The sequence below is a fragment of the Saccostrea echinata genome, unplaced genomic scaffold (assembly GCF_033153115.1).
Source record: "Saccostrea echinata isolate AGI-Se365-2 ecotype Australia unplaced genomic scaffold, CSIRO_AGI_Sech_v1 ptg000034l, whole genome shotgun sequence".
NCBI classification, from domain to species: Eukaryota; Metazoa; Mollusca; class Bivalvia; order Ostreida; family Ostreidae; genus Saccostrea; species Saccostrea echinata.
This window is the reverse complement of record NW_026889783.1, coordinates 4,926,358-4,944,889: the sequence shown is the minus strand read 5'-3', so window position 1 is coordinate 4,944,889 and position 18,532 is coordinate 4,926,358. Positions and strand designations below refer to the sequence as shown.

Below are 18,532 nucleotides of genomic sequence, written 5' to 3'. Positions count from 1 at the left end.
TTTCTATAGAAAATATGTTTTAATTTGTATAATGTAACAATTCTTAACATCACAAACATCCATACGTGTGAAAAGCTTGCATACATTCTGACATTACTAACTCACTTCTGTTACAAAAATCATGTGTGACTTAAATTAAAAAGCACTTTGGACAGCCTCTAGTGCCTTCTTACAGAGGGGATCCAGTTCTCCATCACCTCCTGCAAGAAAATAAAGACACAACTGTATCGAACTAAAAAGGGCAACAATATGGTAAAAAATCATTGAAGCAGAACGATTAGCAAACTTAATTTGTAACTCACCAAGAAAGATTCTTATACTAAATTCAACTCAGTATGTGCAAGAATGCAGAAAAAATGGGGGGGGGGGAAACAAGTGAGACTGACAGATGGACAGACTGACTGACAGAATGACAAACTGTTAGTAAGAGGGAAAGGCAGACTGATAACAAAGGGACAGACAGCTGGGCATAGGTACAGACTAACAGATAGAGAGACAGACAGTCCTGTCATGAACAGAACACTCTACTGATTCAGGGATATAACAGTACTACCATGAACAGAACACTCTCTACTGACTCAGGGATATAAACAGTTCTATCCTGAACAGATCACACTCTACTGATTCAGGGATATAAACAGTTCTGCCATGAACAAAACACTCTCTACTGATTCAGGGATATAACAGTTCTACCATGAACAGATCACACTCTACTGATTCAGTGATATAAACAGTTCTACCATGAACAGAACACTCTCTACTGATTCAGGGATATAAACAGTTCTACCATGAACAGAACACACTCTACTGATTCAGGGATATAACAGTTCTACCATGAACAGAACACACTCTACTGATTCAGGGATATAACAGTTCTACCATGAACAGAACACTCTCTACTGATTCAGGGATATAAACAGTCCTACCATGAACACACTCTCTACTGATTCGGAGATACAATCCTCAATGAACACACTGTCAATTGACCTAGATATATATACAGTCCTACCACGAATACCTTCTCCATTGACTCAAATCTTTATGTACTGTATATCACCAAATTTTCATGACACTTTATTTTCATTAGATATGTATTTTCATGGCCATAAGACCCAGGGGAGGGGGGGGATGCCCCCTCCAATAATTTTTATCTATACATGTATATAGATAGAAAACATAGTTACTATATGCTTGGGCCCTCTCAATAAATACGTCTGATGACCTTTTTTTTTTTTTTTAATTTGCTTGTCAAGGAATTTTTGGTTGTTGATAGTGCCCAACTGAAAATGTATGGCCGTGCCCCCCCCCCCCCCCCCCCCCACTGAAATTGCTTCCTAAGGGCCTGATTTAATATATACATGAAACAAAATTTTAGCAAATTCAGGTTATTTTCTAAGACTATATAAGCTTTACCAATATGTACAAATATATGCAGGAATGAATTTTTTGTGACCAGACCTTTCTTGTGTGATTACGCGATAATAAAAGGTGATTTATAGTATATAATACCGTAAATATTTTAAACTGTAAATATATTTAGAGTATAATATTATACTGTGAATCAGTTTTTATTCCCGAGAACTTTATTTTCGCGTAATCATGCAAAACAGTCTGCTCACGAAAAAATTATTCTTGCGTATATTTATTAGCATGGAATATATACAGCAAAAAACCAGCATTCCTAAAAATTTTGTTTCCCTTACATATACCAAATTTATAACTCGTGAAAATAAGGTGTCATGAAATTATTGTGATCTACAGTATATAATATAAAATAGATTATGAAATATAAATGTCTAAGGCTATATAAGGAAATAGTTGCTATAAACTTGCTATTGTCCTCATAACCAGTAAATAAGTGTATAATATACTGAGATATAAAAATTGACTAAGAGATATTATAAACAATCCTTCCATGAACACAAGTCCTACCATGAACATGCTCTCCGCTAACTCAGAGGTATAAACTGTCCTACCATGAACATACATGTACTTGCCAATGACCTTCAACTAATGAAAAGGATATTCACAATCTCAACACATTATACCTCCCCGTTTGAATTTTCAGGTGTGAATATCCCCCCCCCCCCACCCCTTGACCTTTAAGAAATAAAAATGTTGTCATACCATAATCTAGCTCCCTGATGTCACACTTGAACACACACTCTCCATTGACCCAGATCTCCACCATATTCCAGTCTTCTATTTCCTCAAACTCTACAGAATGCCCATCTTTAAACAGGACAGCTAAAAAAGAAAAACATGATATGTTACATTTTCATCACCCAAGGGTATGATTAATAGTTTTTCATGAATTGGATTGTGCAATTGTGGTATGCATTTTTAGATAAAAACTTATTTCAATCAAAGTCATAATGATTTGTACATGTATTTGTTAGAAATTCTATCAAATTCACCACACACCTCTGATCCCCCCCCCCCCCCCATAAAAAAGAAAAAAATATCCAAAAATTTCAAAGATAGTCCTTTATACTGTATACAATATTTCTTTAAAACTTGGATTAAACTTGAGGCATACAGAATATAGATATACAGGGTATCCATGTATATGTTCTCTAGATATGTGCCGAAAATTTCGAGAAAGTTCTCTCTTTTTGTAAAGTATGATTTGTTTTCACTAATTATATTTATTATGAAATTGTGATTGTGAAGATTGTGAACATCTGACTTCAATTTGGAATGGTTTAAAACTTTTGATTTATTAATAAATTGAAAAAAACTATTTCATAAAGATTGCTGACATCCCTTTCATGTGTTATGTATTGTAATGGTTCCATTTGTATGCATCATGGTAAAGAGTTGTAAAATTAATATGTTAAATTAATTTATACTGATAAACTTGCACATGTACATGTTTATCCAGATAATATCACAACCATATATATCCTCTCTCCAAGACAACAATAAATAAATAAATATAACAATATATAGGGAATTTATAATGTCTCACTATTGAGCTAACTTTTCTGGTAATGCTGTAGAGCCTCTCTCTATTTCAGGCAAGTAATGCTGCTGCAAGCCTGATGAGCTTTTGGATGGATGACTGCTTCACATTACTACGAAATTGGTGGCAGCATATTGACTCAGTGATTCATGGCCTGCTTCAGGAAGCTCCAAGGCTATGACTCTGTGTCCATTTAGGGACTTAGTAATCCTTGGACGACAGAGGTTGTTGCTACTCAGAAGAGGCCCCAGACACTCAGAGAGTACTCATGCAAGGTTTCTCTGAGCGTGGAAAGTGTGGTGCACTCTATATGAGAAACATACTGCCTTGCTAGTGAGCTAGCTTTTCTGGTGATGCAAAAGAGTCTCCCTTGATTTCAAGAAAGTCAAGCTACGGTGAGCCTGTATCAGCTGTGTATATAGCCCAGAGTCCTTGTATGGGAGACTGCTTTACACTACGAAAGTGGTGACAGAGTAGAGCTCAGGTGATTAGTGACCTGATTCAGAGACAGAGCCTTCTTCTGTCATGATGTGTATTTTTAATTACATAAGGGTATGATAGAATTAAGGGTGTTCTACTTACTCTCTAATCCTTGTAACCGACTTTTTCTGTGATCTACCAAATAACATGCTTCGTATGGTCCGTACGCTATCAGTGCCCTGGCATTCTGAGGCATCTTGGACCTGTGAAGGGAAAATATTGTAATACAATGACTATTCTATAATTTCACAAAACAATTCTTATACATAAAATTAGTGTTCAAACCTGTCTCTTGAAAGCGTTGTGTATCCAGGAAATAAGGAGAGGACGGTAAATATAGAGCCGTACTTAAAAATTATCCGGAATACTGAAAAAATTATTGAAACTTCCTTTTATCTAAAATGAATATTTGGACTCAAATTATTTATATCTATACATTGTATTATCATACTTAGTTTGAATTATTTAAACAATTAAAGACAATTACATGAAGCAATTTCGAGATATTTATGTACGATTTAGCAAGCACCTTCACGCCATTCAAAATGGCGTGTAGACAAATTCTGCGACCCTTCTCTGTCTGTGTTTTTCGAAAAGAAGGATTTCAAAGGTAAACATGTCAAGAAGGCTTTATTTTCCCAATTGTGAAAGAATTTTAGTGATGAATACATACAATTTTCTTCTCCTTCTTTGGCAGGGTGTTTTCTTATTCGAGAAATATTGCAACATTTCAGAATCAAAGAAAAAACTTGTTAAAATGGAAGCCTCGACTGACACTTAGTAAGTATTAATTTCTTTTATGTATTTTGAAAATTAATCTAAAAAAAGATTGTGTTAATTATCAGGAGAAAACAAGGATGATAAAGAAATTTTTTTCTATGTCTATAGCACTCACAATTTCTTGATTTAGCTTGAAACAGTTACCATATATACTCGCCTATATGTCGGTCCGCTTATAAGTCGATTGTATTCTTTTAGGTTATTTTGGAGAGATTTGCCATTGACCCTCTTTGATATAAATCATTACAACTTTTTGACAGAATTGTTTGATAATTTCAGCTAGGTAAATGGCCTAAGTGTGTTTTTGCCTGTGTTTCAATTTTCTAAGAAATCCTTGGAAATTAGCACCGATATTTAATCTTTTACTCTCAACAAATCAATTTCATATTAATGCTGTAATGTATTTACCTGAGTGTGTAAAAAAATAATCTTGGATATGTAAGGGTGCAACGATAAACCGTTTGACGGTATATCGTGGTATATTTTTCCACGGTTCAATTCACGATACGCTAAAATGATATCGCGGTTCGGTTCAATCGGTCCAGAATTATCCGAATCGTCCGTTTTGTTTCCTTTTTTACAATTTCAAAATGGCTTCCGCGCAAAACGTGAGGTCGCCGATAACGCATTAACGGAAGTTAAACTCATCTCCAGCATCTTACAGACCTCAGATTTAACACGGAGAAGGACTTAATGTGATTATAAGTTATAGATGTTAAGACTAATGATAAACCCTTTAGATCTAAACGTATTCTTTGGTAATACACAATATTTCATCACCTGTGTATTTCGATGAAAATTCTCTGTCTTGTTGACTAAAACGTGTTAACATGAGAAATATGACAACTCCTTTTTCATTCCAATTTAAAAGGAAGATTATTAGGAAAGGTCCCCGTAGTTCCCTGTAAATGTTCATCATTGGTTTAGAAAATTGTCAAAACTCAAAGATCTACCTAACAATCCAATTCAAGTTAACAAAATTTTATTTTAATCATTATTAAAAAAATATGAACATTTTATATAACCCTGTCAAGGTTTAAAAAAAAATATGATACAAACTTGAAAGACTTTTTAACCTTGTCATGTATCATGATACGTATCGTATCGTGAACTGAATACCGTGATACGTATTGTATCGTGAGGTTAGTGTATCGTTGCACCCCTATGGATATGACATAGATACTTATTAACCTTATATTCTAAACAAATCAAGTACCTACCATTTTGTTTATTTCGACCATTTTATTTGTCAAAGACTTATATTCCTTAAATTTTCACTACATTTTCCTGTCCAGAAAATATGAGTGTTTCTAGAAATCACCTATAAGTCAGTCATAGAGTTTTGGACCAAAACTTAACTCTTATAGGTGAATGCATATGGTATGTAGCTTTATCATGCTATTCAAAATAGCTTGATGAAGGTATTGAAATACAGTTTTTCAAATTCTTTTTAATAAGAAATAGACAAAATGTTGCATGTTTATGACTACTCATATTTGTACTATGAACAAGAGATGTATTTCCATTTTTTGGGTAAATTTATACTCATGTGTTGTGAGGTTGGATAAGTTTGATTACTTCACATTGTGTGAATTATTACCAATTAAATATCCTGTTGACCAGAATTGTCATGATTTTTAATTTCATTCAAGAAGTCACTGTGTGGTCACAAACCAATTGTTATATATAGCCCAAAAACTTTTAGAAATTAGAGTGCAAAGTCTATGAAGGAGATGTGGTTTGATAAATAATTTTTTTATGCATTGTTTTCAAAACAATATGAAGTTGAAAATCATCACTGCATTTAAGTGCAATTTTTTTAACATGCTGAAAAAAATGAACATTTAAAAAAAAGTATGATAAAATACTTAAATCAAGCTATTTTAAACAGCTAAATTAAGTTATATGGCTAATTTAAGCTATATAGCTAATTCAAGAGATTGTCCCAGATTTGTATAGTCAGTTTAGGCTATATATATCAGCCTTTGTAGTTCATTGGTAAGAGCATAGAAGTATGTATATATTATCAATTTACAAAAGAAGTACAGTACAGTAAAATCATCATTGTTTGTCGGGGACCAATGTTCATGGATTTTGGGTCACCCATTGCAATGATATTAACATCCTTATGAACGTTTTTCTTGTAAACGTATTACGGGTAATTCATTGAATCTAGTGTATAAATGATTAACCCATGAAACAACATCCCTATGAACAAGTAAAATTTTTTCCCCATGAGCATTGACCCCACCCCCCAAATTAAAATGATTTCACAGTAATTTTAAGTTTCTGACTACCTAGAGTTTTGTCATTGGTTTTACTTGTAGTGAGGACAATGTTTATTCAGACACAAGAAACACCCAATCCAAACAGTGTGAAGTTTATTCCTGGCGTCCAGGTTCTAGAGAGTGGCACCATAGACTTTCCCAATCCCCAGTCATCAGCGTGCTCTCCATTGGCCAAGTAAGCTAATTATTTGATAAATTAAATGAATTGGATATATATTATGCATGTGAGTGTGAGCAATGAGTAATTTTTTTTATGAGTTATCTTTCCAAAACCTACTTAACAGTCAATTTGGAAGTATTCCAGGACTACAATTAGTGACTGTACATATACTAAATTACATGTGGGTGAAAACAGTTTTGAGCACTGTTGACATGCATTTTGTTTAATGATTATTTTGGGAACTTTATTATCACAGTCTTTATTGATTAGTTTTATTACTGCTGTTTAGTGAAATGTGTTTATTTTCATCATTGATATTTTTTTCACAATTTATGACATATGTTTAGTTTTAATTTAGCAATGTTTGTTCTGAGTTCTGAGTGTGAAAAATAGATAGTTTTCAGTAGACCTAAATTAGCAAGAGTTATTTCCCGTTGGTCGCCATATTGGAGGTCAACATGCCCATATTCCTTCATACTTTTTATACTGGCCATTGTGGTGTAGGAAGCATTGCTTTTCTGAAAAATATACATTTGTTAAAGCCTCCTTTATTTCATAGTTTTCATTCTATTAAGATTTTTTTCCCAAATATTTTTGCTACATTCTCTTAAAATTGGTAAGACAAAGAGGAAAAATTACCAGGTTGATCACCAGATGGCGGCCAAGGGAAATAACTTGGAGAGAAAATATGTCATATGAAAACTAACTACACTGTGAAATCATTGCAATATTCATGGGGTTCAATATTCGTAGGTAAGCAAGTTTTAATGGTTATTTAGGATGTTAATTCATTAATAACAACTTGTTTGTTTATGAATTTAGTGAATCAGTATGTTGACTAAATAGTTGTATGTGGGGATATAAATAAAATTCATGTACCGGTACATTGGTCCCAAATGAACAAGCATGAATCTACAGTAATTTGCATATGGTATTACAGAACAAACCATCTGTTCTATCTTCCAGCTTATGGTTATTAATAATTAAAAAATAGGCTGTTACAATATAAATTCTACATTTTATATCATTTACTAGTATAGATTTTCACTAATTATTAGACAAAGAGACAGAAAAAAAATCATGTACGTTTAATTACTGTTTTGGTAAAGAAGATATTTCTATATGGCATTTAAAAAAAATCAATCTATATAAAAACATTACATGTATGTTGTACATGTTAAGTCAAGGAATGGGTAGTTGTGTTTTCCATAAACCTTTTTGATGAAATCTGTAAGTTAATTGCCCTTGCATATTTTTAATGTTGAGCTATTGGAAGTGTAAAAAGGGGGGGGGGGGGTTATACTTTGCTTCTTAATTAATCTATAGTAATTATTGCATGGAGCCATAACCATATGTCACCCATTTATTTCTTACACACAAAGAAACAAGAACTTTAATTCTGTCTCTTCACGAGTTGGAAATATATTGGTTTTGGTTGTCTGTCTTGTCTGGTGGTTTTATTTTTCTGTTACAAAATCTTGTCCTAACCAAAACTCCTGTATCCTTAGATGGTTCAAATTTTAGTATGTTATTACCTGTGAGCTAAAGGTACACATCATGATTTAGCCTCGAGATCATATCATAAAGATCATTGGCACAGGTTAGTCTCAGAGAAAGTGAAATCATGTCTTGGCCATAACTTAAGAGCCCTTCATTTGTATTTATTTTGTTGGTAGGATATCCCAGATGTTCCGTTTATTGTTAATGACATGTAGTAATATTCTTTGGGTTATAGTTTTAGGATGGGGAAATATCTGATTTTGTTGAAAAAAAACCCCCAATATTTACTTTTGTTTTTGTGATCATTGTATTTAAATATATACTTAAAATGTTAATTTTGAGATTTTGCTATGGTTATCATAACCTTTCTAAAGAAAACGGTTCCATGTTTGAGTTGTTAGTTCACGTGTTCTTAGTTCTCATATGTGGTGGAACTTTCATTTCCCTGTTTATGAAGACAGAACTTGGAATGTTATAAGTTAATGGTGATATTGTATAATTTCTGTTGGGTGAGGGAAACAACCAGGAGTAAATAATTTATTTGTGTTTGCACTTTTAAAAAAAAATTCAACTAAAAAGGCACAGGGGCTTAGTTTCAGGATGGTTTATTTAGTGTACTTTGTATTCTTTGATGTCTGATTGAATAAGGTGATTAAATTTTAAACTGAAAACTGTTGATATTACAAGTTTTTAAATTATCATAATTTGTTTGTGCATTAAAGAGATTCTTATCAGAATGCTAAATATATAATTTGTTTTAAAAGTTAGAAGTATTTTTAAATTTTGTACTTTTTTGAATTTATTACACTATGTGCCAAAGTGTGTGGGATGGGGTGGGTTGAGAAGGAGAATGATACAACCTCCTTTTTAGCTCACCTAAGCTGAAAGCTCAAGTGAGTTTTTCTGATCACCCATTGTTTATCATCCATCTGTCTGTCTGTCTGTAAGTTTACACATTTTCAACTTCTTCTCAATAACCTTTGGACCAATTTTAACCAAAGATGGTACAAACCCTGGCTAAAGGGGATTCATTATTGTTAAAATGAAGGGCCAAATTCCATTTCAAGGGGAGATAATCAAGAAAAAGCAAAAATAGGACAGGGTCATTAAAAAATCTTCTTCTGTAGAACCACTTGACTAGAAAAGTTGAAACTTATATGGAGGCTTCTTAATTCTAAGTTCTTCAAATTATGTCCCCTGGGGATAGGGTTGGGCCACAATAGGGTATCAAAGTTTTATTTTGAAATATATAGGAAGAATCTGGAAAAATCCTCAAGAACCACTGGGCCAGAAAAAAAAAATGAAACTTGTGAAAGCCTTTAAGGTAGTATTAATTCTAAATTGTTCAGATCATGTCCCCTGGGAGTAGGGTGGAGCCACAATAGGGAATCAAAATTTTACATTGCAATATATTGGAAAAATATCTTTAAAAAGTCTTATTTGAAAAAACACTGGACCAGAATAGCTGAAACTTATGAGAAAACTTTCTGAAGTAGTTAAGATTGGAAATTGTTCAAATCATGTCCCCTGGGGGTAGGGTTGGTCCATTATAAGGGATCAAAGTTTTACATTGAAATATATAGGAAAATCTCAAAAACCACTGCATCAGAAAGATTAAATTTAGATGAAAGCTTCCTGAGGTATAGTGTAGATTCTAAATTATTCAAATCATGGCCCCAGGGGATCGGGTGGGACCACACAAGGGAATCAATTTTTTACAATGAAATAAATAAGAAAAACTTTTAAAAATCTTCTTCTCTAGAATCGCTGGACCAGAAAAGAATTAAATTTAGTTGAAAGCTCCCTGAGGTAATGTAGATCATATATTGTTCAGATCATGGTCACCGGGGTAGGGCACAATACGGATTATATAGGAAAATATCTTTAAAACTCATCTTCTCAAGAGCAAATCCATGATGAGTCATATTAATATGGAAGCATCTGCTGGTAGTGTAAGTTCATTTTTGTTCAAGTCTCGGCCCCTGTGTATAGAGTGGGGCCACAAAAAGAGCAAAAATACAGAGGAAAACATGTATTTTGGGGAAAAAATCTGATGCAGAATAGGGCCAAAGTGACTCAGGTGAGCGTTGTGGCTCATGGGCCTTTTGTTTGATAGCGGAGGACACAATCAGTTGAAGCGAACAAGCGCTTTCTTTATCTATCTACATATTATGTAGGTTTAGGTAATTTCAATTAATATATTTCAATGAACTTCGGACCATCGGATTATTAGCATAGTGGACCTTTGGAACTAGTGGGTCTTCGGACACGGTTTTACTAAATAGAGAATGCTAGAATACGTTAGCGCACGCTGGTCATATTTCATCAATACTGACAATTGATCAGGGGTGATTGAGGACAGGACCCCCCCCCCCCCCTCATAAAGACCCCGGGTAATTTCAACTTCTTTCACATAAATTGTTTTTCAATGTCATATTTGTGATATAATCCGTATTTAAAAGATTGCCTACAACAAACATTTTCTGAAAAATTCGATACATATAAATAAACTACTTGTACTTGGTAGAATTTTTTTTATATAAAATATTTGTTTTAGGTAAATTTTCGAATTGAAGGTATGATGGTATGGATTATATCACAGATTTGACATTGAAAGAGAGGTCGAAACGGTCCGGGGTCTAAATGGGGGGTGGGGGTGGGTGGGTGCTGTCCTCAAGCACCTGTGCAATTGATGAGTACTTTGTTGGCGTTTACACTTCAGTGTAACCAAGTATTTTCCTAGATATTCTCCAATTGCCAATGAAAAATCATTTAAAGAAACGCATTTATGTTGTTTTGATTGATTGATTGTACGTTGTTTAACGTCCTGTTTGAGAATTTTTCACTCATATAAAGAAGTCACTTATACCGGTGACGGCTTTCAAATTTAGACCTTTAGGACCAAGGCCATAGAGCAGTGAAGGTTCTTCATCGTGTCAACACGTACTGTGGCACGGGACCTTTTTTTCTCGGTTTTTAAGGTTTGTAAGGTCTCCTCCTAAAGACCCGTGATTTTCACTTCTAATGCGGGCGCTTGGCCAAGGGACAGTCAATAGCTATATGTTTACGTCTTAGGGTTAACGCGGCGCGGCGAACGAGAATCTAGCTGTAGCTCTCCGAAGAAAATTGACAGACCGGTCTGTCAATGTTCTTCACAGACCGGTCTGTCAATGTTCTTCGGAAAGCTACAGTTCTGCAGCTAACGAGAATCAAACCCCGGCCCTTTTGATCACGAAGCCAACGCCTTTTATATGAACGCCCTACCACTGGGATACCGTGACCGATATTTCGTTTTGCTGATTATCAGCTGAATATGAGTATCTTTCATGAAAATATTCAATATAAATCTAAATATATTTAGAATTAGGTTAGTTATTGATTTATTGGACATATATTCTCCAGTTCTTATTGTGAATTTAATTCATGATTATTTTGATATAGTGCAATATCAGAGAATGATTGCATATCACGATGTATAGTCGGGATATCATTGATATTACCGGGATCTAGTTACCATAAATAGACAATGAATTATGAACATAATAGTTGTAACATCAAACGATCGCAAGAAAAAAAACCAACTACCTAATACGAGTTGGTATATTTACATAGAGATGTATATTTAAGTAGCCTGAACACTAATAAACAATTTTATTGCTGAAATGATGAAGTACAACCAGCGCACTGTAGAGTACTCGAATGTACTCTTAACTTTCTCTGGTTAGTGTCCCAGAACCTTCGGACCAGTGGATTGTAAGCTTGTAAATAAGGGGGGCATGGTTGCTGATTATTGCAGAAAAAAAATTAAAAAAAAAACAAAAAAAAAAAAACAGGCATTAAAATTATAAACGTTAGATAACATCAAGAATAAAAACATCCGTATTCTAGTCATTTGATTGCAAATAAATTACCAAAAAGGTACGAGCACAAGAATTTCAGTCAAAATCCTTTGCCACACCCCAAAATGTTAACAGCTATTGTAACGTTGTCTTATTGATATTTATGAATTTTGAGTCCTAATGATTTTATTTACTATAACAATTTTTAGCCACAAAACCCTCTGGTGTCCCTGTATTTTTGATTCTAAATTCAGCGTCAGTTTTTTGGTTGCTTTTGAAATCGCTCGTAGAAGTTGAAGAGCATTGATCGCCTGCTGAAATTATGTATGATAGAACAATCTTTAACACATATAGTCATTTTTTGACAATAGACTTAATACCTGTGTATTTTGAATGGGAAAAACCGGAAAATGTCAGTTTGTAGTAAAAATGAGAAAGGAGACGAATATCGTTATATTTTGTTTTTGATGATCAAATTATCAGAGACGCTAGTGCAAAATGTATAAGTGGATCCGGTTTTTGCAAAATTACAAGTAAATTCTAAGTCCCTTTTTGAAAAAGCAGATGTAAAATAAAATACGAGCCATTCTCTATAAAAATTTGCACTATTTTGTAAGGGATGTGGCTCGCATGTTCAAAGATATCCTCCCAACTTTGTGTAACATAAAGAATTTTTTCAAAAATCTTGAATGTTATGGATGAAATGAAGATTGAAAAAGGCAAGTTATTGACCATTTTGAAATAAACGTGAAGTATAAGATTTCATGTTTCAAATTTGCCAAAAAGTCCATTGGAAATATGGCTTATTTGTTACCATGGAACAAAAATTAATAAAATAATTTAAAAAAAAAAATTCATATTTTACATCGTTGATTTTCATTGAATACCTTTCAGAATTTTAGAATATTTTACAGATGATAAGTACATAAAATTGATGGAAATGGAACCATAAAAAGATATGGAGAATATTTTTACTCTTATTTAGCGGTTAGCATCAACAAATGACTCGTGACTCTCTAAAAATGACTCTCTAAAAATGCTTGTTGTTTTATAAAGGGGTACATAATGGAATTTAAGACTCATAGTAAAAAACTACGAATACTAAACGTTATTATGGGAATAAGCTTAAATAAAAAAGTCCATTGTTTTAGATATGATCACATTTGTTCCTAGAGAAATCCACTTTTTCAATGTCAATATATAATTTAATTTTGTTTGTATTCTAGCCTCTGACTGGTTAATATCCAAAGAGGAACACAAATTATTTCTGTATAACCTGGTTTGGTATGGGGACACCCCCCCCCCCCTGACAACCAGCTGAATCATCTGTATGCATACAATCCTCTCATTTCCAGTCCTCGGGATTCATGGAAAATTCCAGATTTAATAAATATACCTTTAACTTCAAACAATAATTCGATCTTACCACATGTAAACAAGCTGCTAGGCCTATGTATCAGTTTTTACCTCCCCTCGCTTCCCATCACTTCCGTTACTACGGTTGTATTATTGAGCGGCAAATTTGAACTAATAAAAAGCAACGAAATTTTACACCCATATTTATTTAATGATTTTAAAATTAAATTATAAGGAATGACTCTAATTCTTGGCCGCTTCGCGGATTATAAAGCGTAAACTGACCCAAACCAGGTTATCCTCGAATAATTTGGCCAAGAATTAGAGTCATTCCTAAAATAATTCAGTAATATTCCTGCCACTGCCACGTACTAATAAGGTTCAGTTCAGAAAGGAAGAAGACACGAACAAATATGGAAATTTACTTTACCTACTGTACTGCCTAGTAACTAGTAACTATGGAAACCAAGTTGTATCGAATATGACATTCCATCAGATACTTAGTTTCTAGGTCAAATTTGTTAATGAGACGTAGTTTGTGCCTGATCATATAAAATGAATTCTGATAATTTTTTTCTGTTTCTTACGATTTGAGAAGTAGTTGCTTATCTTAACCCAGGGGGTTAATGGATTTAAAAATATAGGATTCTTGCCTGACCATACCTTGAAGCAGAGGAAAAAAGTTCACAGGCAGTGTAAAAATGTCGACCAGAAAATGTTAGAATTCTTTATTTTATTTCAATATTATTCATGTATAATTTAAGGTTACCTGTTTATTCAAAGTATTAACATATTTTCTTAATATATAATAATGAGGATGTTGATGTAACTGCAGGCTAATACACGAAACGAATTGTATCGTTAAACTGGGTCCGTAGGACAATATCATTGAACGTTCTATCTAGTGGCACTGTAGCTCTCCGGTCTATCAATATACACATGTATTTTAATCGGAGAGCTACAGTTCTGCAGCTAATAGTGATGACTGATGATGATGATGATAATAATAATTTCTGTGAAGAAAACATTTTTGTATATTATTTGTATATTATTATAGATTTTAAGAAATGTGTTAAATTATTATGCTTTTACCGTCTAATTCAAATAATAGAAAGCTAACTGATTAACTGGTAATAGAAAGGTAATTGTTATCTGGTAAAGATAATTGATTAGAAAGATAACTAGTTAACTAGTAATAGAAAGATAACTGATTAACTGGTTAATTTAATGAAAATTCCCCCTTCTTCTCTCAAGGTTTTTAACATTGGACTTGATGTTCAAAATTCTTTGACAAAGTGAGTCATTATTACATACATGTATTTTGTTCATAAATTTGTATAATAAATCGGCAGATTTGTAAAAAAAAAAAAAAAGCAGAAGAAAGATTTGATAAACTTAATATATGCCTAGTTTGTGCTGAAAAAAACAAAGCTAAAGACGTGGAAGCAAAGAATATGTTCTAATTTTATTCTTCACCGTGTCTGTCAAAACCCTAGGTCTATCGACATTCCAGCCCTTTAGATTGGAGTCCATGTTGATAGTATCAATTTTTGTGCATGTGTACAGCCAGTAACACGTGATATTTTTGTGTTGGGGCAAACTTTTTTTGGCGTAAACGTAGTTTTTTTTTAGCTTCTGAAACTTAAAATTAAATACATTACAGTACTTTGAAGAATTTGAAAATTTGCAAGAGTTATGAAAAAAACCCCTCCCCCCCCCCCCCAATTTCCTGTTTTTACATTGCTCTGTCTCTTTCTCTCAAATTAAAATAGATTAAATTTATTATATATTGCAAAAGATATTTGTTGTTTTTAGGATGCTCTTTAGAATTGATGGAGTAAAAGGTGTATTCTTTGGTCCAGATTTTATCACTGTTACAAAGGTGAGTAGTTGATATTTGAATAATGTCGTGATAAACCAATCTGTAAGTGCTCCAACAAGAGCTTATGTTTTGTACAGGCGGATGATGATTTGGACTGGCAGTTGATGAAGCCAGACATTTACGCCACAATCATGGATTTCTTTGCCAGTAATTTGCCCATTCTAACGGACGAGCAGCCCTCCACAGATACAGGTAAACACCCCACTACCTTTTGATTGTGAGATCTTAATCTCGTCTGTCTTTCTTATGTGAAAGTCTCATTTTATCCAAGGACTCGATCACAAGTGGGAGACTTAAAAAGATGCTTTATCAAATTTCAGTAGATAAGATTAAATTAAAAATCTTTTCACAAGGGAAAGCCAGTTTAATCTCTTAATTGCTTTAGCTAATGTAAAACTAGTGTGTAGTATAATGTTCTATTAATATTGAAATATGAACACAGCTTTTATGTGGATGTGTAATTCTTTCAACTACTAGAGATTAAATTCTCTCAGATAATGTTCACAGCTATTAAATCAATCTGCTTTTGTAACGTCATTTATTTATCAAATATCAGCCTGACATCTACAGCTTATTTAATTACAAATATTTACAACATTTTTAGAGATTCAATTTAGATTGTTGTTGACAAATTATTTTTTTTTAGAGAAAAGGTGTATCAACATAAGTAATAAATATATATTTCTCAACTGGAATAAAAGAAGTTTAATCCCCTATGTAAACACAGTGTAAGACAATTTTAATTGGCACTGAAATTTGCAATGGAAATGTAGAAATGATATCTATTTATTAAGCAATTGACCCAGATGATGACGAGACTGTGTTGATGATTAAAGAACTACTGGACACCCGGATCAGACCGACAGTACAGGAGGACGGAGGAGACATTGTATACATGGTACGGATTAAAGTACTAATGAAGGAAATTTTGTCATAAAAGTTTTTGATTATGATAATATTCCTTAATACATGTACTATGCGTTACCAAAAAGCGATGCATCGCAAAAATTGTAATGTAACTGCAATTTTTTTTTGTGATTGGACTAAAATATGTCACAGTTTTGATATGGAAAAAAGACAAATTTTTATTTGTTGCATTGATCTTGTGTTCTTTACTTTTTTTAAAAGTTAAAGATCATCATCAAGAAAAATATCTTATGAGTTCAGCTTCAATCAAGTATTAAACTAATTAGACTTTTTTTCAAAGATTGATTAATAATAAGTTAATAAAACTATAGATGACATTCTCTGCTATTCAATAAGGTAAATCATTGTGATAATTCAGGGTTTTGAGGATGGCATCGTTAAGCTGAACCATGATACATTAAGGTAAATCATTGTGATAATTCAGGGTTTTGAGGATGGCATCGTTAAACTGAACCATGATACATTAAGGTAAATCATTGTGATAATTCAGGGTTTTGAGGATGGCATCGTTGAGCTGAACCATGATACATTAAGGTAAATCATTGTGATAATTCAGGGTTTTGAGGATGGCATCGTTAAGCTGAACCATGATACATTAAGGTAAATCATTGTGATAATTCAGGGTTTTGAGGATGGCATCGTTAAGCTGAACCATGATACATTAAGGTAAATCATTGTAATAATTCAGGGTTTTGAGGATGGCATCGTTAAGCTGAACCATGATACATTAAAGTAAATCATTGTGATAATTCAGGGTTTTGAGGATGGCATCGTTAAGCTGAACCATGATACATTAAGGTAAATCATTGTGATAATTCAGGGTTTTGAGGATGGCATCGTTAAGCTGAACCATGATACATTAAGGTAAATCATTGTGATAATTCAGGGTTTTGAGGATGGCATCGTTAAACTGAAGATGCAGGGGTCCTGTACCAGCTGTCCTAGTTCTGTGGTTACTCTGAAGAGTGGTGTACAAAACATGCTCCAATTCTACATCCCAGAGGTCCTGGGGGTCGAACAGGTAAACAATCAATTTTACTACCTAAAGGAAATCTATTAACAGACAATACTGATTTTTCAAGAGCAATCGATATTCTTGCATCAGTGCAACCTTGAACACTATTTCATTCCAGTAGTAAATTTACCTGTAAAATAGATGCCGGTAAATTGCATTTAAATACATTATAATGGTTGTTTCATACTTTAATTTTGTAGATTGAGGATGAAGTGGATGATGTAAACAAGGCAGAGTTTGAAAAGTTAGAGAAAGCATTGGAGGAAAAGGCAGGAAAGTCACATGACACATAATGGAGTCACGTGATGTATTTCAAAATTCTATGATTCTAAGTCATTATGACTTTCTGTTAAGTTGTCAATGAATGATAAGTGTTATAACTTGTGTGGACACATGTACATTGCTTGGTGTAGGTAATGCTGCCATTTCTTTATGCCATTTATTCCTTGTGGATTTTTTATACACCTTGTCTGTAATCCAAATGTTAAGGTGTGATAAATAAACTGTCATATCTTAAAACAAAGGATACCTTTCAGGTTTTGATACTTTAATTACTAGTAGTGTAAATACTAAAGTTTTACAGCTTGAAACTTAGTGTCAATGTTTACTAAATCTTAGACCTATATATGTACTGTGTATGTATGTATGTATGTATGTTTTGTTGATTTTTATTATTTAATAAAGAATGTTCATGAAACATAAACAAATGATCTAGACATTGTAGATTACTCAACCTTAGTTGCTTCAGGTCTATGGTTAAACTTCATATTAGAAAATATCAAAAGGTCATAAAGGTATAGATTAGTTAACCGTTTAGAATCGCCATCTAAACTGTCCTAAAAGTAGAGATTTGTTAGTCGTTTAGAATCGCCAGTTCAAATGTCCTAAAAGTATACATTAGTTAACCGTTTAGAATCGCAATCTAAACTGTCCTAAAAGTATAGAGTAGTTAGCGGTTTAGAATCACCAGTTCAACTGTCCTAAAAGTATACATTAGTTAACCGTTTAGAATCGCCAGCTAGACTGTCCTAAAAGTATACATGTAGATTTGTTAACCGTTTAGAATCGCCAGCTAGACTGTCCTAAAAGTAGAGATTTGTTAACCGTTTAGAATCGCCAGCTAGACTGTCCTAAAAGTAGAGATTTGTTAACCGTTTAGAATCGCCAGCTAGAATGTCCTAAAAGTAAAGATTTGTTAACAGATTAGAATCGCCAGCTAGACTTTCCTTAAAGTAGAGATTAGTTAGCCGTTTAGAATCACCAGTTCAACTGTCCTAAAAGTATACATTAGTCAACCGTTTAGAATCGCCAGCTAGACTGTCCTAAAAGTAGAGATTTGT

The 18,532-nt window shown here is 33.3% G+C and overlaps 2 protein-coding genes across 2 annotated transcripts; one reads left to right on the top strand and one right to left on the bottom strand.

The window, feature by feature from the left end:
* On the bottom strand, positions 1 to 3,648 carry LOC133199421 (UPF0728 protein-like). Its single transcript, XM_061335227.1, has 3 exons — positions 3,548 to 3,648; positions 2,128 to 2,247; positions 1 to 200 (listed from the first exon to the last, which is right to left on the bottom strand). Exons 1-3 carry the CDS (start codon positions 3,639 to 3,641, stop codon positions 136 to 138), a joined length of 279 nt encoding a protein of 92 aa, XP_061191211.1. The 5' UTR covers positions 3,642 to 3,648; the 3' UTR covers positions 1 to 135.
* A 325-nt stretch (positions 3,649 to 3,973) lies between these two features.
* LOC133199420 (NFU1 iron-sulfur cluster scaffold homolog, mitochondrial-like) lies at positions 3,974 to 17,902 on the top strand. The gene is made up of 8 exons (XM_061335226.1): positions 3,974 to 4,055; positions 4,143 to 4,225; positions 6,553 to 6,688; positions 15,184 to 15,250; positions 15,328 to 15,442; positions 16,045 to 16,148; positions 17,064 to 17,198; positions 17,393 to 17,902. The coding sequence occupies exons 1-8, from the start codon at positions 3,991 to 3,993 to the stop codon at positions 17,483 to 17,485; spliced, it is 798 nt and encodes a 265-aa protein (XP_061191210.1). The 5' UTR covers positions 3,974 to 3,990; the 3' UTR covers positions 17,486 to 17,902.
* The last annotated feature ends 630 nt before the right edge of the window (positions 17,903 to 18,532 follow it).

Bases quoted from the DNA above. Each gene is read 5' to 3' on its own strand.
- LOC133199421 (XM_061335227.1), bottom strand. From the start codon at position 3,641: ATGCCTCAGAATGCCAGGGCACTGATAGCGTACGGACCATACGAAGCA. The intron at 2,248-3,547 runs GTAAGTAGAACA...TTTCTTTTTTAG, and splicing joins TCGGTTACAAGGATTAGAGA to CTGTCCTGTTTAAAGATGGG. The intron at 201-2,127 runs GTATGACAACAT...ATTTTCTTGCAG, and splicing joins CATCAGGGAGCTAGATTATG to GAGGTGATGGAGAACTGGAT.
- LOC133199420 (XM_061335226.1), top strand. From the start codon at position 3,991: ATGGCGTGTAGACAAATTCTGCGACCCTTCTCTGTCTGTGTTTTTCGA. The intron at 4,056-4,142 runs GTAAACATGTCA...CTTCTTTGGCAG, and splicing joins CGAAAAGAAGGATTTCAAAG to GGTGTTTTCTTATTCGAGAA. The intron at 17,199-17,392 runs GTAAACAATCAA...TTAATTTTGTAG, and splicing joins AGGTCCTGGGGGTCGAACAG to ATTGAGGATGAAGTGGATGA.